This window comes from Puma concolor, chromosome A3 (genome assembly GCF_028749965.1).
Source record: "Puma concolor isolate L17-30 chromosome A3, mPumCon1.1.hap2, whole genome shotgun sequence".
Lineage (NCBI taxonomy): Eukaryota > Metazoa > Chordata > Mammalia > Carnivora > Felidae > Puma > Puma concolor.
The window spans coordinates 140,149,578-140,169,780 of NC_141669.1; the positions used below are offsets into that span (position 1 = coordinate 140,149,578).

General features: G+C 53.9%; 2 protein-coding genes and 1 long non-coding RNA gene across 7 annotated transcripts in view; 2 read left to right on the top strand and 1 right to left on the bottom strand.

Moving 5' to 3' along the window:
* The window catches only part of COL9A3 (collagen type IX alpha 3 chain), a 17,749-nt gene extending 14,652 nt beyond the window's left edge, over positions 1-3,097 (top strand). Inside the window, exons 30-32 of the mRNA XM_086702668.1 lie at positions 414-596; positions 1,530-1,607; positions 2,333-3,097. Coding sequence (XP_086558794.1) covers positions 414-596; positions 1,530-1,607; positions 2,333-2,523 — 452 coding nt within the window. The 3' untranslated portion in view covers positions 2,524-3,097. The remainder of the gene's footprint in view (positions 1-413; positions 597-1,529; positions 1,608-2,332) is intronic.
* TCFL5 (transcription factor like 5) lies at positions 3,095-19,458 on the bottom strand. 5 transcript variants are annotated; one of them, XM_086702671.1, is made up of 6 exons: positions 18,726-19,456; positions 17,492-17,678; positions 17,059-17,134; positions 15,401-15,644; positions 13,161-13,302; positions 3,095-3,864 (listed from the first exon to the last, which is right to left on the bottom strand). In XM_086702671.1, exons 1-6 carry the CDS (start codon positions 19,391-19,393, stop codon positions 3,742-3,744), a joined length of 1,440 nt encoding a protein of 479 aa, XP_086558797.1. In that variant the 5' UTR covers positions 19,394-19,456; the 3' UTR covers positions 3,095-3,741. The 5 variants fall into 5 exon arrangements, with proteins under 5 accessions (XP_086558797.1, XP_086558796.1, XP_086558795.1 ...); XM_086702670.1 differs by having other exon boundaries at positions 15,401-15,647; positions 18,726-19,455; XM_086702669.1 differs by having other exon boundaries at positions 17,059-17,221; positions 18,726-19,453.
* LOC147582875 (uncharacterized) overlaps positions 19,135-20,203 on the top strand; it is a 15,251-nt gene continuing 14,182 nt past the window's right edge. The window contains exon 1 of the long non-coding RNA XR_015249595.1: positions 19,135-19,285. This is a non-coding gene — a long non-coding RNA (uncharacterized LOC147582875). The remainder of the gene's footprint in view (positions 19,286-20,203) is intronic.

Here is a 20,203-nt window from a genome sequence, read left to right on the forward strand (position 1 = left end):
AGCTGCCTAGGGTCCTTGGGGGGTCCGCTCTGTCCATCTGCACCAGGTGGGGGCTCCCTCCCCCGGGATTTAATACCGGGCCAGGCGCTCTAAACGTCTGCTCAAAGAATCAGTCATGAGGGATGGGGACTGTGCCCTTTCAGCCCTTCGGAACTAAGTGGCATCTTTTGGCCACTTTGATTCACAGGGCTTTTAAGGAGCTCGCGCCAAGGGAGCGCCTCCTTCTGGGCCTTGACTCACTGCTTGGTACTCTGGCAGCACTAGAGTTTCGTGCCCTCACACCAAGTTCGGGCCACTTTCAATCTGTGAAACTTCCTTCTGGAAGGCGGGCAGCCCTGACGTTTTAGCTGCGGCATAGAACACTTCCGCTAATCCGCTCTGAATAAACGCGTGCCCCCTTTGTTTTTCAAAAGAACAAATTGCACAGTTAGCAGCTCACCTGAGGAAGCCTTTAGCGCCGGGATCCGCGGGCCGGCCTGGTCCAGCCGGACCCCCAGGTCCCCCGGGGCCCCCCGGCTCCATCGGCCACCCCGGTGCGCGAGGGCCCCCTGGATATCGTGGTCCCACCGGAGAGCTGGGAGACCCTGGGCCCAGAGGTGAGTGGCCCCCGCATTCCGTCTCCCACGAGCACTGCAACGTTTTTTTAATGTGATGTTTTTCTCAAATACCGTGAGAACATCTGGGGGAAAGGACAGACAAACGTGAGAAGCACACAGAAGCCCCTTTATACACCATAGGATGTGCCTTCGTAAAAACCAACATGTGAACGTTTCTGTGGCAAAAGGCAAAAACTGTACGGAACTCCCTTTTAAAGGTCGACGATGCACTAGATGTAATTTAGGAACCAGCTCAAGTCACAGACACGCCCCCCATGGGCCCCGAGGCCGGCCTGTGCTGGCGGTGGGGTGCTCGGTGCCCATGATCGGAGCCTCACGTGTGTGTGAGTGGGCGGGCACTAACCTTTTCCAAAACGGCCTCGAACACTCACCCCATTTCCAAACTCTAAGCTGCGCCACCACGGCCGGCTGGCCCTGCCAGCGAGCCTCATGGCCCAAACGAGGGAGATCACGCTCATGATTCCAGTCCATTCCAACTTACTGATCCAATAATTTTGTTTCTGAAAAGTAGCCTAAGAAAAATACTTCCAAGGGAAACTTAAATCTGTAAATCCCTTCCTTTGTGAAGCGTAAAGTATTCCAAAATTAGCGGTGCCATTTCCCACATCCTCACGCCGAACCACCTGAGCCCCGGAGACGGACGCGCATACCTCCTCCCCCTTCCCAGACGCCGTGCCGTCCATCCGCACCAATGGAACCCCCGAGGTTCCCTGCGGGCGGCCCGGAGTCCTGCCCCGCCCCGTGCCAGTGCCCGTGGTCCCCAAACCGAGATGCATTGAAGCGTCAACCACCTTGACTGGTTGTGATGCTTGGGCTGTTTTCCTGAGCGTGTCACTTTGGGGAAAAGCCTGCAAAGTGGGCGTCAGAAGGTGGGTCACGCACCTGGGGCTCACATCCGCTGCTTTCCCACAGGGACCCAGGGAGACCGAGGAGACAAAGGCTCGGCGGGCGCGGGTCTGGACGGGCCTGACGGAGACCAGGGGCTCCAAGGTACGTGTGCCAGCCGCTGTCGGCTTTGCTTCCAACTCTGCGTGGGGCGTGCTTGGGCGACGAACGGCCTTCTAAAGGAACGAGTTCTCTCTTGGCAAACACTCTTAGAAGGTCAGGAACTGTCTGAATCACTTTGTAGAACAGTTTACTCAAGAACCCATTCAGGAGACTCTATTTAGTGCAGGCCACCCACCATCTATTTCAGCTAAATTCTAACAGAATCCCTTCACTGGCCCGTATGTATCCTGGACGTTTGAATTAACATCAACATACATGCTTTGTGGAGAGACCGGGGCCTCCCAGGAGGCTTTCCGGGCCTGGTCTCACCTGCACCCACGCCCTAGGGGCCGGGGGCCCGAGGCCTGCCGGCCCCCACACCTGGGGCTGCCCGCGAGGCAGCAGCCACTCTGCCTCTACCTGCTCGGGGGCCCGGTCACCTCCGTCCCTGCTCACCAGACAACTCTGCACCCCCCCCCCCCCCCCCCCCCCCCGGCTCACCACAGACCGAGCTCAGCTCCAGTCCGAGCCGCCACCCCTGGGACAGATCCCGGACCTCCAAGCACCTCTCACTGCACCTCACCTCCTCCCCGCACCCCCTCCCCTCCCCTGGGCCCTTCCAGAGTGGGGAATAAGCTCTAAGACCAAAGTGGGGGGGGGGGGGGCAGGTGGAATGGCTGTCCATTCCCGCCGTCCACACTCACCTTCCTGCTCCGACTCGTCTCCAGGACCGCAGGGCGTGCCCGGCGTGAGCAAGGACGGCCGAGACGGGGCCCAAGGCGAGCCCGGGCCTCCAGGAGATCCCGGCCTCCCTGGTGCTGTTGGTGCTCAGGGGACCCCCGGCATCTGTGACACCTCTGCCTGCCAAGGAGCCGTGATGGCAGGGGGCGGGGAAAAATCCGGTTCTAGAAGCTCCTAAAATGCAACTGAAGGAAGTGAGGGAGATGATGAGGCTGCTGCAAGCAGGGAGCTCCGGAAGGTCCCAGAGACCTCGGGCCGCGCTGTGACGTCCCCCGAGGCCCTCCCGGCCTGGGCCTCGTGTCCTCAACAGCAGCGACTGGACACTGGGTCCCTGAGAGCGTCCTCCAATGCCCTGTCCTCGTGTTCTGTCTCCCATGTATTTACAGCTGAAACGTCGTACCTCAGCCCAGGCCCTACGTGACATGGCATCTGGGGGTACAGGCCGCACACGCAGTTCTGTACGATTCCACAGATAGAAAATATTCAGCTTGTTTACACAGCATTTGCGGAAGGACGAAGACACGGTCCCGGTGAGACGATCTATGAAATCTAACGACCACAGTGTAACAAATAAAGAAGTTCACGTACGGCATCCCCACCACACATGGTCTAGTCTGATTTTCCCGCTTTTCTTGTGTACAAACTTTTACCGTCTCCAATTAACAGTATTTATTGAAGGTGACTTTGTACTGCACGCAAGTCTACTGCTATTACCTGTTGTGATAAATAAAGCCACTCATTCGAAAAACTCAGTTCCAAACACTAGAGTTTATTACACAGAAAGTAGGGACTCTCAATATGGAAATCAGGGCGTGAAGTAACCCAGTGTGACGATATTTCATTTACGGACAAAAATGGCTTCAAAGGGAGTCTGGAAAATGTCCAGCGGGAAGGCTGGAAATGGACCACATCTCACAACATGGTCCTGTGTGAATGGAGTCGGTACAAGGGGAGGGAGAAACAAAAGAGTGAAATTTCCAAACTACTTCTAATTAAGAAAAATTTAACTTGTTCCAGTTGCTAAGCGGGCACATTTAAAATGCAGATAAAGTAAGTAAAAAGCAATATACCTTTTAAGACTAAGGAAATTACAAAAGATGGTAATTTTCAAAGTTATCATGTTAAGAAACATGATGGAATCAGGCAGGTAATTGAGAAGTTTCTTGTCAATTGGCAACGTCTTCATCCCCAAATGGTCTAAGAGGACACGAATGACTAGTAAGTATTTTGTTCTAGACAAACATCTTTACACAACGTGCTTTAACGTCCCCACTGGAGGCCCATCAACTTGACCTGCGTCCCCCTAGAGTCAAACCGCCGGGGCTCCTGGGTTGCACAGACGCTTGGGGGCCCCGGGCGGCAGCCGCCACTGCCGGGAACTCGCGGTCGGTGCCGGTCACTTGACGTCCATGGCTGGGCTGCTCTGTAGGCTCTCCTGTGCGGGACGCGTCACCAAGGAGTCCGGTCTGGTCAACTTGAGCCTTCTGCCAGTCTTACCGCAAAACACACTCTCAAATTCCTGAAGTTGAGAAATGACCGTTAATGCACTGAATTTACACACACGGAAACTATCTCCACAGCACAAAAGGTTGTGTGCTGGGGGGAGCATTTGGCCGGCTCAGTCGGTGCAATGTGCACGGCTCTTGATCTCAGGGTTGTGAGTTTGAGCCCCGTGGTGGGGCAGAGAGAGTACTTACAATGAAAAAAACCTTTAAAAAATTAAACAAAGAAGGTTGAAATTATGAGCTAAATTACTTCAAGATATGTAGGCGTCATCTACAAATTCATGTCGCATCTCGTAAGGGGGTGTACAGGATAAAAGGGATTCAAACATTTTTCTCCGTTACATTTACATGTATTTTTAACTTTCTAATAGAGTTCCATAATGCCTGAATATATTATAAAGCCTTCTTTATTTAAAAGCAGCAGCCATACTTACAGATTTTCTATCGTAGCATAATATAACACTTTACCCCTTTACGTGTCGGTGTCCAATCAGCCGCATTAAGGACATCAGTGTTTCAGAGCCATCACTACCATCCATCTCCAGAACTTTCCACCACCCCACACAGACACCGTACCCATGACCTACCCCACACACACCAGCAAGTGTTCCGGGGCAGGCCTGGGGTCAGGGGTTACCTCTGCACCCGTAAGACTAAAATCTGGCTCCCGTGGTACCGTCGGCACGGCCCTTGCTCACGCTGTCCTGCCTCCAGGAACTTTTCAAGGCCTCAGCTTTCGTGGCTGGGGCAGGCTGGCTGTCCCGAGCACAGGGTCAGCCCCAAGCTCACAAAAGAAGGCAAGTGCAGACAGCCAGATCTTTGTCAGCCTCTGGGAAACGGGATCGTGGGTCTGCACAACGCGGAAGGCAGACGTTCTATGGACAAAGTGTTCCGTCTCTTCGGGAAATAAAGAACAAGGAGCAAATGTCCATCGAGGGATGAATGGCTCAAGATGCGGTATACATACAGTGGAGCATCACACGGCAATCACAGAGAAGGAAATCTTGCCATTCGCAACTACGTGGGTGGAACTGGAGGGTATCATGCTAAGCGAAACTGGTCGGAGAAAGACAAAAATCATACGACGTCACTCATAGGAGGACTTTAAGAGACAAAACAGACGAACATAAGGGAAGGGCAACAAAAATAATATAGAAACAGGGAGGGGGACAAAACAGAAGAGACTCACAAATACGGAGAACAAACTGAGGGTTCCTGGAGGGGGTGTGGGAGGGGGGATGGGCTAAATGGGGAAGGGGCACTAAGGAACCTACTCCTGAAATCCTTGTTGCACTACACGCTAACTAACTTGAATGTAAATTAACAAATTAAATTAAAATGTTAGGTCTGCAACTGCTTCAAAATAAAAGAGTCCCACAAGGGAGGCAGGACAGGAGCGCAGACAGGCGATCTTGGCCCTGAAGCAGAGTTACAGGAACACAGGAGCTCGGTATTCTGTTCTCTCCACGTTTGTGCACGGACACATTTCCACGAGTTTTTTAAGCATAGCAGTCTTATGCCGCTGAGTCTAGGCTTAAAGGTTCTGTTACAGTAAAAAATACATAATGTGACATTTTGTTTTAACCGCTGTATGTGGTTTTATCCGGCGCACGAACTGCTTTCACAGTGTCGCGTGATCACCACCACTTTTCATCTTTCCACACGGACACTCTGTCCCCCGTCAAACATGACTCTCGCCCTCCCGCAGCCCCTGCCCACCATCCCACTTTCTGTCCCTACGAATGGAACAGCTCCAGGGGCCACACGGAAGTGGACCCACGGGGCGTCTGTCCTCCTGTGACTGGGACACGTCACTCAGAGCGGCGACGAGGCGCGCCTGTGCTGCAGCAAGGTGTCGCGCCCTCTCTGCCTACGGCTGAGTAAGCGCCCTCCGGACGCACGCTGCCAGGCACGGGGGCCGCCTCCAACATTCTGGCCTCTGAGACCAGAGCTGCTGTGAACACTGACATACAGGCGTCCATCCGGGTCCCTGCTTTTAAGTCTCTCGGGTGCATAACCCCCAAGAGGGATTGCCGGATCGCCCGGTAATTCTAGGGCTAACTTCCTGAGACACCGTCAGACAACTTTCTACAGCAGCCGCACCATCTGACATTCCCACCAGCAGCCCCGAGTTCCAATTCTGCACCTCCTGAGCACCTAGTTTGTCTGTAACAGCCACACGTCACGGTGAGAAGTGGTACTTGCACGTGGTTTTGATCTGCATTTCCCTGATGGTCAGAGATGGCGAGCATCTTCTCATGTACTTGCTGGCCATGTGTTCACCTTCTTTGGAAAAAGGTGCTCGAATCCTTTGTTTTTGTATTGTGTTGCTTTTGTTGCTGGGCTGTAGTGGGCTTATATTTAGTTCACGTCCTGAAAGGGAAGAAGTACTCTGCTGAACGAGTTTAACTTCGGAACCATCTGGAATGGCTGGGGCACGCCACCTGTCCACCTTCAAAGTGGCATCTGACCAAGGCCACCTGTCATTTCTAACGACTATCCCACTCAGCCGCTACATCTGCACAGATCTCTAATTTTCTTCCCGAGCTTTCAAAGGTTTTAGGGTCTCAACACAATTTAAGATGAACCATATTTTGACAGTTTCCTATATCCTGACACCCAAAGCCCAAATAGAAAATATCTGCCTGTACAGAGAAGGCAGAATTTCCCTTTGGGAATAATTAAAGCCACAAAGAAGGAAACAATCATTTCCGATGTAAGAAAGCACTCCAGAGATTTCCTGACCAGTGTCCACGCTGCGAGACTAGTGCTGGGCCTCCGCCTTTGTGCCGGGCATCTGTGCGGGCAGCGGGTAAGCTGGTGTGGCCTGGATGCCCACCCACGGGGTCCCAGCTCTCAATCACGAGGCACTGGGGTGGCTGCGATCGCCAGGCCTCCTTGTAGGCCAGAAGTTAGCGGGCGACTGCCACTCTCCCCTCTCAGTCGGCATCTACTTCAACATAACCTAAGTGAAACGGCAGAGTTTCAAGGGCGTCTTACAGCTCATCAAGACACCTTGATGACGCCTGGCCAGAGTGTGCAAATACAAGAGAAGCCAAACACAAGAAGTGCATTTCTCAGGGCGCCCGGCTGGCTCAGTAAGGAACAGCCAGTGACTCCTGACCTTGGGGCTGTGAGTTCGAGCCCCATGTTGGGTGTAGAGATTATAGAAACAAAAATAATCTTACAAAAACTAAGCGTATTTCTTAAGAGGAAGGAGGGCGATGGTTCTGAGCGCCCATCAGGAAGCTGCACCAGGAAGTCGGGAAGGGAAAGTACCGGCCACCTGTCTGGGGCAGGGACAGGCGTGCCACACAGCAGAGCAGGAGGGGAAAGTCTGAATCGCCACGAATAGTCTCAACCTAACAAACACAGAATTCACCGAATGGAGTATACACATTCTTTCCAAATAAATCCAAAACTTTTAAAAACTGACGAAGAGGTCACGATGGAAGTCTCAACCAACTTTCAAAAATGGTTTCTGTGTACAGACCATCTTCATTGATGACAACGTAATACGAAAACGTGAAAAACAGGGGCGCCTGGGTGGCTCAGTTGGTTGAGCATTTGACTCTTGGTTTCGGCTAAGGTCATGATCTCACGTTTTGTGGGTTCAAGCCCTGAGTCAGGCTCTGCGCTGGTAGCATGGAGTCTGCTTGGGATTCTCTGTCTCCTTCTCTCTCTGCACCACCCCCACTCTGCCTCTCTCAAAATAAAGAAAACTTATAAAAAATTTAAAAAAATAAAATAAAATAAAATACAAAGTAGCCAGAGACCTCTGCTTTAAAAACAGAAAAAGTAAAAAGCCAAATGCTTTTACCTCAGTGTGACAGAAAAAAATAAAACCTTAAAAAAACGACAGAATAGGTAACGCTTTGAAATAACGGACATAAAAGCAAATTATGATATGATTAAGCAAATTATGATAGAAGAAAACATGATCAGGTGCCTGGGTGACTCAGTCGGTTGTGTCTGACTTTGGCTCAGGTCATGATCTTGCGGTTCGTGAGTTAGGGTCCCGAACTGGGTGAGCCCCGCTTCTCTCTTGCTCACTTGTGCCCCCCCTTTCTCAAAAAAGAAAAAACGAGAAAATACTACCACTGACTCTGCCCGCCCCCCAAATGCCGACAGAGCAGCAAGAGCAGAATCTGGGACACCCAAGGCTCGCGGAGACTCAGGCGGAGGCACCCAGGTTCAGAGTGACAAAGGAGCAGAGGGGGGACAGAGCTGCAACGGGGCCACCAGGGCCCACCCACCAGGCCAGGTGACTGTCCTCGCCTTCAGAGCCAAAGAGGGGGTATGTTCCTGTCTGGAAGGTTGAAGGAGGGGTCTGTGTGCAGCGGGGAGGGGACACCAGTCAACAGGGGACCGGGGGATGCTGCGCACCAACTGGGGAGACCGTCAGCCTGTCAGCCGTCACCCCCAGGGCCACGGACTAACTCAGGGTGCCCGTCACTGGTGAAACAGGAACCAACCAGAGGCTGGTGGACGTGGGGGCAGGAATTCCCGCAGCACCAAGTGCTGGTGCTGCCGGGAGAGAGGGCAGCGGTGGGGGGGGGGGGGGGGAGGGGGCGGGAGGTGCAGAGGGAGGGGCCGCCCGCGGCTGGGCTGAGATTCCCGGTCCTCTCTCTCGACAGCTCCTCATAACCAGTGGGGAAGCTGCAGAAGACATTATCGGGAGAACGGGCAAATCCAGGCAAATCCAGAGGTTACCCCTGAGCCGGACAACAGTTTTGTACGGAAGTTCCATTTCCTGAGTCTGAGCACCGTATCCCGGTTCGGTAAGACGAGGCTTTTGTTCTTCAGAAATACACAAGTCCTGAGGTATCTACGAGTCGTTTAATTAAACGGTTCGGGAAAGTATATAATGAGAGATGAAGCATGACAGAGCGAATGGGCTATGACGTTAGCAACTGGTGACTCTGAGTGAGGCTGGTGGGCACCCGCCGAGTTCGGTACAAATCTTGGAAGTTTTCTCGAAGTTTGAAATTCTATCGAAATTCCCCATAAAAAGTGAGTCATCTAAATTCAGAGTTCTACAGACACCCGACCTCATCTCCCCCAAACCTCAACGTCATCGTAAGCAAACGTGAGGTGGGGCAGAGTGGTTGCAGCTTAAGGAGACTCAAAGCGTAATTAAACGCAATACAGAATCCACGGGTGGGTGCGGGTTTGGAGGAAAAAAGAAAAACCGCTACGAAAGTCATTTGAAACATTCCGGGGAAACGCCAATATGGACCATTAGATGACAGCATGGTGATCAATCTCGTGAGGCACAGTAATGGCACGGGGGGTGCGCGGGAGAATTTTCCAGGAGACGCGTCCAGAAATATCTAGAGGTGAGGAGACACGACGCCTGGAAGCGTCTCTGAAACTGCGCGGCCGACACGCAAGTGTGTGATGTAAACACGGTAAACGCTGACCCTGGGTGACGGGTGCGGAGGTATTCGTTGTACCGCGTGTATGTTCGTTAGAAAAACAACACAAACTGGCCTGGAACCAACACAACACTGTATGGTAACTACGCCGGAAGTGAAATAAATTTACGAAGAAACAAGAAAGGGCGCCGAGGGAACCAGGTGTCTGCTGACGGAGCCCCAGACTCATCTCCCCGTCGCCCTCTGGACGGGGCTCGGTGCCTCCTGGGCGCTGAAAGCCTTGCACGTCTGCACCAGATGCCGGAGGCCGCCCCGGCCGCCCCGGCCAGAGCACCCTCATCTGGCCACACAAACCAGAGCCCCCCCGCCCCCACTGGCCCATGGCGGGCCCCACGCAAAACGTCGATCAGATGGCGCCCGTGGGGACGGGCACAGGAGACCCCCCCGAGACAGAGCCAGGCGCCTTGGCGGGGGCTCGGGCGCCACAGCCGCCCAGCGAGACCAGCCTCGGCGAGGGAGGCCTTGGTGCCCCCCCCCACCGCCCCGGCCACTGCCTGCCGGAGCCAGAAACCGCCCCAAACCCTGACTCCCCCTCCTCTCCAGCACACTGCCGCCCCAAACGACCCACCGTGATCTCCCCCTAAAACCTAAGAGAGCGGGCCTTCCCTGTGTTCCCCGCAGCTTGCGTGTCCTGCATGGCGGTTCCTTGTTCCCCAGAGACTCACTTTGCCAGTAAAACCACCGGCTGTTTTGTCTTTAAGGCTGACATGCCACTGCTGCCTACGACCCTCCAGACCCCCCGCCGCCCCTGCTGCAGGCAGGGCCCACAGAGCAGCTCTCCTCGTGACAGGACCGACACGCCCCTGCATCGTCCGCTTGGCCAGCAGGCTCTTGGTCTCATTCGAAGGGTGACCCCCCGGCATCCTGAACAAGCCTGGGTGCAGGGACCTGCGGAACGAAACGTGTACTAAAACAACTCGGGAAGGGGCGCCTGGGTGGCGCAGTTGGTTAAGCGTCCGACTTCAGCCAGGTCACGATCTCACGGTCCGTGAGTTCGAGCCCGCATCAGGCTCTGGGCTGATGGCTCAGAGCCTGGAGCCTGTTTCCGATTCTGTGTCTCCCTCTCTCTCTCTGCCCCTCCCCCGTTCATGCTCTGTCTCTCTCTGTCCCAAAAATAAATAAACGTTGAAAAAAAAAAAAAATTTAAAACAACTCGGGAAAATCACTTAAGACTCTCATGTATTTTACCTGTCAGAACAGAAATAGGTGAAAAAGGGAGACCGGTTACTGAGGAAACAGCCAGAGACCCTGCTTGGCGAGCTGTGTGCTAACCCAACAAAGTGCTCCCCGACGTCCCTGCAGCCCCTTTCCTGACCGGCCCTGGAATCTGACCCAGAAGCAAGCCACACATTCAACGTAACTAAGTGCAGAAACACCAGGAAGCATAATGTATATGAAATGTGAAATATAACACCTGTAAGTTTTAACCTATTGAATCTTTGGGTATAGACAAAGACAGTTAACGAATTTTTATCGTTGTTGTAAGCGCCTTCAATACGTTTGAATAAATTACATGAATAATTCATTACTAACAGGTACCCAGAGGCAAACATTAAAATCATTTTCAAAAACGTAAAAGCTTGGGGCGCGTGGGTGGCGCAGCAGGCTAGATGTCTGACTCTTGATTTTGGCTCAGGCCACGACCTTGTGCTTCATGAGATCGAGCCCCACATCAGGCTCTGCACTGACTGTGGAGCCTGCTTGGGATTCTCCTGTCCTCTCTCTCTCTCTCTCTCTCTTTCTCTGTCTCTCTCCCTGTCTCCCTCCCTCCCTCCCTAGCTTGTAAATGTGCGTGCGCTCTCTAAATAAACAAATATCAATTTTTAAACACACATATATACACATATGTATATATGAACGTACGTAAGCTTTTTCCAAAAACGACACACAAGTGGCCAACAGACACGTGAGGCCCGACATCACTCCTCATCAGGGAAAATACAGATCAAAACGACACTGAGATACCACCACCTCACACCTGTCCGAGCGGCTAAGATTCACAACTCAGGAAACAACAGGTGCTGGTGAGGATGCGGAGAAAGAGGAACCCTTTTGCACTGCAAACCGGTGGGATGCAAACCGGTGTAGCCGCTCTGGAAAACAGTGTGGAGGTTCCTCAAGAAGTTAAAAATAGAAGTACCCTATGACCCAGCCATCACACTACCCTGTGTTTGTCCAAAGGCTACAAGACTGCTGATTCGAAGAGGCAAATTCACCCCAATGTTTATAGCAACGCTATCGACAATAGCCAAACTATGGAAAGAGCCCAAACGTCCATTGACTGACGAATGGATAAAGATGTGGTGGATATACACACACACACACACACACACACACACACACACACACACACACACACAATGTAGTAGTACTCAGCCATCAAAGAGAGTAAGATCTTGCCACTGGCAACAACGTGGATAGAACTAAAGTATGATACTGAGTGAAACATGTCATTCAGAGAAAAACAAATACTGTATGAGATCACTCATCTGTGGAATTTAAGAAACAAAACAAATGGGCAAAGGAATAAAGAGACAAACCAAGAACCAGACTCTCAACTACAGAGATCACATCACACCGACGGTCGCCAGCGGGGAGGGGGGTCGGAGGACGGGGGAAATAAGTGACGGGGACGAAGGAGTGCACCTGTCGTGATGAGCACCGGGGGACGTGTGGGAGTGCCGAATCCCTACGTTGTACACCTGAAACTGATATCACGCTGTGTGCTCGCTAACTGGAATTAAATAATAAAAAAAAATACATAAAAGCTTTATTTCATCAAAGTTAACAGTCTATCTCCAACACATAATGTCAAAGAGTAAGTGCATTATAAACAACTGTAAGTGACCCAGTTAGAAGAAACGGGACATAAACGCTGCTCTACAACGCAGCCAACGTACAACGGAAGGACGGAGCCTTGCCGTGCGGAGACACAAGGGAAACGGAAAACCGTCTGCGGTTCCCGGCCCTTCCAGGATCTAGACACGAGAGGCTCTTTCTAAAAGGCTCCCACGTTTCTGCGCCAACCTCAGCTCAGCGCCTAACGGATGCTGAGCCCACAGCAGCAACCACACGACGGCTTCGACAAGGAGCAAGGCCGGGGCGCTGGGCTTGCTTCGCCGAGGCCTCGCCACCACTCCCCCTGACCACCAGCATTCTGAGGCCAGTACCTGCAGCCGAGGTCCCCCGGAGGCAGAGCACTGAAGCCAAAGCCGCGAACGCCTCCGTTCTTCCATCTGAACCACCAGGGAAGGGGCGGCTGGACTCCCATTCACACCATGCGTTCGGTCCTACCTGGAGCCACGCTCGCTCGCTACAATTGCCCCTGGGACTGAACAGACAGGGTCAAGGCAGCGCTGGCTGCAACAAGGAGCCAGATGCTTGGGCTCCAAAGCCCCCAAGTGGTCCCCAGTCACGCAGCCCACTGAAGAGTCTCGCTTCTCCGCCTTCTGAGTGCATGTGAATTCCAGACTATTTAACACGTATCTGTCTGTCTCTCCCTTAACTATTCTTGCTTCATCCCATCACAAAGTTTTCAGAGGGTAACAAAAGACCACATCTCCCAGGTCTCTGATACCCCTTCAAGCCCCATACAATCCACTGCACACAGCAGGCGCTCGATCTATGATCTGACAACCGATACTCAGTCACTTACACCGTGCATGTCAGTGAATGGACCCCGGCCGTGCTTCTCATCTCGATACACGAAGAGCTACATCATTAATGAGCGGAGTTCTGTTCTCAGTGAACTCAGTACCTGACCCTGGATTCCAGCAAGAACAACAGTCCAGGATATCTCAGGGAAAAAAGGATAAGTAAGCTCTCTGGTAAGTTTATAAAATTCTAAAAATCTACCTGCTCCGAATACTGACCTTCTTAAGAGAATCTCCGTGTCTCTCCTGAATGTACTTCAGGAACGCTGTGGTCCACTGGAGCGTGGTTGCCTTATCTGTCTCGGCATTGCAGAACGGGACTAGAAGATTCAATTCATCGCAACAAATGCGGATTCTGCGCCTACGGTCAAAATCCAAAGTGATCACCCAGAGAAGCAAAAGCAACACCAAGCAGTAAGGCAAATGTCTGAATGTGTCGCTTGTGGCCCAGCCACCAAGTGCGTGCTCAGGACCACGCTCCGCCACAACCATGTGGCCCTCCTCCACAAGACCAACCTGCTGCAGGGGTTTCCACGGACTTCTCATGGGTCAGGAGCAAGGGCCAGTTTCCAGTCTCCAGACCAAGCATGGACCCAAGCCCCGGAAACGCGAAGCAAAATTTTGTGGGGGGTTTTCTGGGTGGACAGCTCTCCTTGGGCCAAGGAGCTCACCCACAGCTCAGGGTTGCAGCTATGATCGGCAAGGGACCCCGGGTCAAAAGGATCACACACGACCAGTCTGTTAATGCCCCGAATCCCAGTCATTTGAGAGATCATTCATTTTTTAGAGATCGTTTACATCCCAAGTGGTCTCATGATTTACACCATTTTTTAGCTCTTCCCGATTACCAGCTTATACAACCCTCGCTGCCCATCTTCCCAAGCATACACTCAGAATCTGTCGTAGCGATCTCATGAGGTCAATGTGACAGCTGGCATTTACGAGATGCTAACTTCTACACAGAGGCAGACACGTGTGACGTACACACATGTTTCATCCTGTCTCCAATCCGTGTGGTAGCCAGCTCTGCTTTGTAGGTAAGAAACTCAGATGAGAGGTGATCCCTCTTCAGGCTGTTAAACTATGAAAAGGCAGAGTAAAAATCTAAGTTCTCGCTGTCAGCATACGGTAGAAGGGTTTTCACATAGTAGGTGTTAAATAAATGTTTATGTGATAAATATCAGAGTAGGAAAAATGTCCTTTCTGGTTCACAAGTCCTTGCTGACACAGTGCTTCAAGTAGAGTCTGTGAGTGTGTGTGTGCCAGTGGGTGTGAGCGCACCTGTGTAAGAAGGAGATCTAGCTGGCCAGCTAGCTCTAATATATCCTTTTAAAAGGAAAGAAGTCGCCTTGGGTCAACATTCGCCCTTCGTAGCTGAACGTCTGCCTTGCCGCATGCTATAAAAAGGAAACTGGTACAAAGTTCTCAATGAATGACTATGTTAATTATGTTAGGGAAACATCAGGTAAAAATCCAACTGTAATAGAGAAAAACTAGCCACCTTTTGATTCTACATAAAATTGCAGATTCAGGGCGCCTAGGTGGCTCAGTCACTTAAGCATCTGACTTCAGCTCAGGTCATGATCTCATGGTTCGTGGGTTTGAGCCCCGCATCAGGCTCTGTGCTGACAGCTCGGAGCCTGGAATCTGCTTCGGATTCTGTGTCTCCCTCTTTCTGCCCCTCCCCTGCTCATGCTCTGTCAATCTCTCTCTCTCTCAAAAATAAATATTCAAAAAAATATTGCAGATTCTAAATAAAACCTGCAGATAAAACGACAGTTCTAACCCCTTTCTTTCCCAACATTCTTAAAAGAACCAGGCAAAGCTAAGTGCCCCATTGTGCACCCTGGCCATCTCCCAGCAGCCTACTCACAAGGTGGGCCCCTGATGGCATCTGGACACTCAGATTCCAGGGGTTCCCAGCACCCTTAGTTAGGAGGGGCTCTCTGCACCCACAACATGTGCGTAAACATGGTTTATGCTGTGCACCGGCTCTTCTCCTGGGGTCCTGGGATTGGCTGCTTGCCAGGTAGGAATGCCTCCATGACATGCCCGCCAAGAAAATCTCGGGGCCCTGAGTCCCTCAGGAGCTTTCCCAGCTGGCCACAGCTGGTGCTGGGGTTGCTGAGTGCATCTGGGAGTCCCCTGGGGGGGGACACCTGGGAGCCTGCACCTAGCTCACTGGACGCCCATCCCCCACCCAGCACCTTTGGTAATTTTGCAGGTTCCTTTCTCTGTAATAAATCAAAGCCCTAAGTCCTAAAGAACCATCAAACCTGGGGGGTGGTCCTGGGGACCCCGATCCCCCTAGCAAAACAAAGTCAATATTCACTCTGGCCAACCTCTTTCCACTTTGAACACATTATGAATCAACTAAACCGCTGTCTCATCAATAACTTGCCTATTACTGCTAATAACTGGAATAAACTTGCGTGTTGATGAACAACCACACGAGTTACCTTCTATCTCTTTCCATGCGGTTATGCCTCTCCCTGCGCTGCGACCTTCCTCCCTGCGGCCCGCTCTGGCTCTGCTCCCCGAGGTTTGCCTGCGAGGACTCCACGGGTGGCCAAGTGCCCTGTGCGGCGGTGGAAGCTTCACCCACGTTCTGAATCTCTCCAAGGGCTCTTCGCTCTACGTTTGTGTCCAGCTGACGAATTCTACTCCGATTCCTCTTATTTATTGCTTGCTTACATAGCGCTTCTTCTTTGCAAAAGAAGAAAAAAGTGTATTTCAATTTTTTATTTTACTTAACTTCTTCCCATTAGTGCTGAGTACCTTTGGTGCCATTTTCAACTCCAGACACACATTCACGAGCAAGGGACACACAGGACTCAACAGGAAAAGCTGCACCTACTCCAGGAACTTGTACACAAAGCTCCAAGGTTCAAACCACAAACCTGAACATAAATCTGTAACCAAACGAGAACACTCCGAGTATTATGTAATCGATACAACCTTGTCAAAAGTCCCCTGTTAATCAGCAGATGTTAACTACCACCTATCAACGGAGAAACCAAGAAGTTACTGAACTTCTCTGACGTTCAGAATGAAAAAAGATTTTTTTTCTCCAGAAGATTTTCTTTTATGCGATTATTCTAACGTGACAGCGGATACTCTAACTGCAGTGCCCAGAAGACAAAACGTAGGTGGCCTATGGTTAAATGTGCCCTCACCTCACAAGTGATTCTGCCCACACGAGGAGGGACCACCTCCTAGCTTTGACTTCTGCTGGAGGAACGCGGCAAATTTCATCACACGCAGAGCGGGAGGCCCCCAGCTAACACGTGCGGGGTGTGCGTTCCCAGGATGCCAAACAAAAGCCAAATAAATCTGTGGCACAGGAGTCACCACCACATCTTTCAGAGCGGGGGACCCGGTGGGGAGCTCAGTGCTGGGAATGCTTTGTTCCTGAAGCTGAGAACTTAGCACACGGTCTGACTAGCAACCTTTAACTCTGCAAACGGTAACACGCGCTTCTGCACGGAGACGCCGAACCACGAGAACTGCCCGCTGCCTCGGTGGCTCTGTCGCTCCTGCCCTCGCCGGCTCTGGAAAACCTTGGGGTTATCTCGTCCAGTGAGTCAAAAAATAGTTGGCTCCCAGGGAGAAAGGGATTGCGAGCTCACTCTCAAGATGAGCAAGGTTTGCCTTCAGCAGTTTATTTCTAAACCCTTCTGAATCACCTTATGGCCTCTTGTTCCCAACTCAATCCTCTGCTCATCTGCAGATTGTCTCCTAAAGCTTTTATCAGGTTTCAGACTCCTGGCTCACTCGTGAAATATAAAATAAGAAAAAAACAAAAACAACACTATTAAATGCTTTCAGCAACTTGCAGGAAACGGTAAGTTTACGGAAGTCCGTCATTCTTCCGTTCACGGAGATCACTAGCAAGAAAGAGGAGCCTCCAAACTCAATGTTTCCACACTAAGTATAAATATGTTTGGAATTCGAAAGAAAGTTCAAAGTGAAGAAAAGTGCCCCATGTGGAAGTACACTTCCAAGACCATCTCATGTTTACAAACCTCCTCCCCACCCCCCCACCCCCCCCCGTTCCCCTCCCTTCCCCCCCACCAGAATGACATCAGGGCAGCGCCCGCTCCCCTTTGTGGCTTACCTCCTACTTTAATCCAAACCTGCTCAGGCAAAGCTTTGTTTCTACCGCCCAAAGTCTGTTTAGTGGATTCAACTTCCTGCTGGTAACAGAAAGAAAATGCTCTAGGCAATCCAAAATCCTGATGCTTGGCAGCTTCGAGTATAGAACATGGGTTACTAGAGCTCTGGAAAAACGAAGCCACAGGAACTTTATCAGCATGAGACCCAGTCGGTCCCCTCGATTCCACACAAAGCACATGCACTTCCACAGGAATCACGTCAAAGACATCATGCGCTACATGGAGGATTTTAAGACATTCCCCGACCGCATAAACACTCTCGATGTTAAGGATTATTAAGCTCGGCGAAAGAAAAATCCTTCAGACCGAATGAACTCAACTCAAATCCATTTGCTACAAAACAAAAGAGCAAAGCGGGACCAACTGTCCCCTTACCTGCACCTGTGACGGGTTCGAGCCGGCGTTGGCCGAGCAGGCGTTGGCCGTGAACACGGGGTACGTGAACTGCAGGGCCGTGGCCGCGGTGGCAGTTTTATTTTTCACTAACGTCGTGCATTTGTTTTGTTGCTGATGAAGAGGGACGTTCATTAATTCGGAAGGATGTCGGATAAGAGTGACCAAACTGCCGAGACAAAAAAAACGTGTGAAGAGTGTGTTGCGGGAAATGTCCCGAAGCGGTACAATCGCCTTTTCTAGAACGCGCAAGTCTGTTAGGGTGAACGAATGCCCCTCATCACGGAAACCTCTGGCGAACAATCACCGACTGGTGCTGCGGCGCACAAGCTCAAGCTTCTTCCTCACGGAGGATCGGGAGGCTGTGTGTCACTGACAATCTCTCTTGCTCTGTTTTTTTGGCCATTCTCCAAACTCTGATGACTGAGGGCGAAGTGGGGACCGCCACTGGCTAGGGACGGACAGAAAGCCGAGGAGCCGCTGCAGCACACGGGCCGCTCCTCTCCAGGAGTCGCCCCTGGGGCAGGACTGACGGGCTGGCTGCAGGAAAAGCCTCAGGGTCAAAGCCTCAGGACAAGACGCTTTCCTTCCACAAAGCTGCGTCCGTGCGCGCAGTGAAGACACCGCTAACCTGGGTCAACATGGGGGAAACACACCTCTCCTGACACGCAGGCGGGTAATTCGGTGCTCAGAAGCACTGGCACACCGATCTCAACTGGAACTTAGCCCTTCCGCGTGCAGACACTGCTGACCACAGAAGCCCACGCTCTGGGGTGTGTACTCAGTATTCCCAAGTGCTTGCTCACCGGCACCTGCACAGGGCATAGAACCTTGCAAGTCGGCCTCAGGCCCGCGGAAGCCGGCCCCCTGTTACGATGCCAGCCGGGAGGAGGTGGGGGCTTTCTAGCGGCTGACTTTACCTGCGCCCTGACCCAGTTGGGCCCAATCCCTACTAAAACGCAAGCTGCGGTGGCGCTGGCTTTGCACCAGATCGCCTGGTCTCTACCCAGACCCGGCCACGCAGATACCAGTCACAGCCAGGCTGGCGGCCTCCTCACCAGGGGTCCGCATGTGCACCCAGACTGACTTTGGCCTCTGCACGGGACCTTCCGGTCCGCACCCTGACGGAGGCTGGCGGCCTCCTGTGCGCGCAGACCCGGCGCGGCCCGCCCCCCGCGCCCTCCCCACGCCCGGCCGCCCCGGGGTGGACACCCACTTGTTGAGCGCCACGCCGGGCTCGGGGGGCTCGGCGCCGCGCGGGGCGGAAGGCGGCTCAGCGGGGATGCTGTTGAAGCGGTCCTCCAGGCGGACGCGCACGGCCGACTTGGCCCGCGCCTCGGGAGCGCCCTCCGCGTTCTCCTTGCCGCCGCCGCCGTCGGGCGCCTTGGGCCGCGGCGCGCCCGGGCCGGGGCCGTCGGCGCCCGGCGTCTTCTCGGCGGCGGCGGGGGCGCCCGCCTCGCTGAGCAGCATCATGCGCAGCTCCTGAAAGTCGACGTGGCCCAGGCAGGGCGCGGCGCCCGCGAAGCCGCCGTCGGCCAGCGCGGGCGGGCACAACACCGGGTACACGGACGCCGCGCCCCCGGCCGCCGCCGCCGCCGCGCCCCCCGCCGCCGCGAAGCCGCCCGCCGCCGTCGCCGCGCCCGGCGCCGTGGCCGCCAGAAAGGCCGAGCTGAGGCGCGCGTCGAGCTCGCCGTCGGCCGCCGCCGCCTCCATGTGCGAGTAGAGGATGTGCTGCAGCTGCGTGTACTCCACCTCCGTCATCTCCACCAGGCTCAGGTCGGTGGTCGTGAAGCTCAGCCCCGCCTCGCCCGGCGCCGCGTCCGCGCCCTCGGGGCCCGCCGGCCCGCCCGCCTGCGGCGGCTCCCGCGGCCCGGGGCCCGACATGCCGGCGCCAACGGCGGGGCGCGCGGCGGGGCCGGCGGGCACCGGGCCGGCGCGGCGTCGCCGGGCGACGTTGGGGGGGGCGGGAAACCGCTGGGCCTACAGCGCGCCTGCGCCGCGCCGCGCCGCCCCGCAACGGAAACCCCACCCCTTGTGCCGAGGCCCCGCCCCCTGGGCCCCACCCTCGCCAACCGCCTGGCCGGCTGCCCGCCGCGCCGCGCCGCGCCCCGCCCCCGACGGCGGAGAGGGCGGTGGTGGTGGTGCCACGGGAGTTGCGCGCGCAGGTGTGTGGGTGGGTGGGGAGCCGCGGTGGTGGGCTGCGTGCGCAGGTCGGGGGCGGGGCGACGCGGGGGATGCGCGCGCCGGGCGAGGGCGAGGGCGGGGCCGGGGCCGGGCGGGCGCGTGCGCTCTAGCCGTTCACAGGTACTACACCTACCCCGGGTACCTGTGCGAGGTAACTGTGCGGGGAGGAGGCGGTCTGCAGCCTGGTGACGTGTCGGTCATACCGCCGCATCCCGGCGCACACCGCAGTCGTGCTCCCCGAGTGCGCAGCGCCCCTCTGCCGCGTCGTTTCTGTGAACACATGCGAGATCGTACCGTGCACGTGGTTTTAAGGCTTTTCTCCCGCTTAAAACGTCCTCGGGAGGGAAGTGGTGGGCTCCTCAATAAACGATATCAGGACAGCGGATTCATCCTTTGAAAAAAAAAAAAAAAAGCGGGGCGCCTGGGTGGCGCAGTCGGTTAAGCGTCCGGCTTCAGCCAGGTCACGATCTCGCGGTCCGTGAGTTCGAGCCCCGCGTCAGGCTCTGGGCT

What these genes read in the sequence shown, in the direction of transcription:
- TCFL5 (XM_025932113.2), bottom strand. Translation starts at nt 19,393, where the DNA reads ATGTCGGGCCCCGGGCCGCGGGAGCCGCCGCAGGCGGGCGGGCCGGCG. An exon ending in CCCGGCGTGGCGCTCAACAA is followed by an intron (nt 17,679 to 18,725) that starts GTGGGTGTCCAC and finishes TTGTCTCGGCAG; the next exon opens with TTTGGTCACTCTTATCCGAC. An exon ending in CGCATGGAAAGAGATAGAAG is followed by an intron (nt 13,303 to 15,400) that starts GTAACTCGTGTG and finishes TTTTGACCGTAG; the next exon opens with GCGCAGAATCCGCATTTGTT.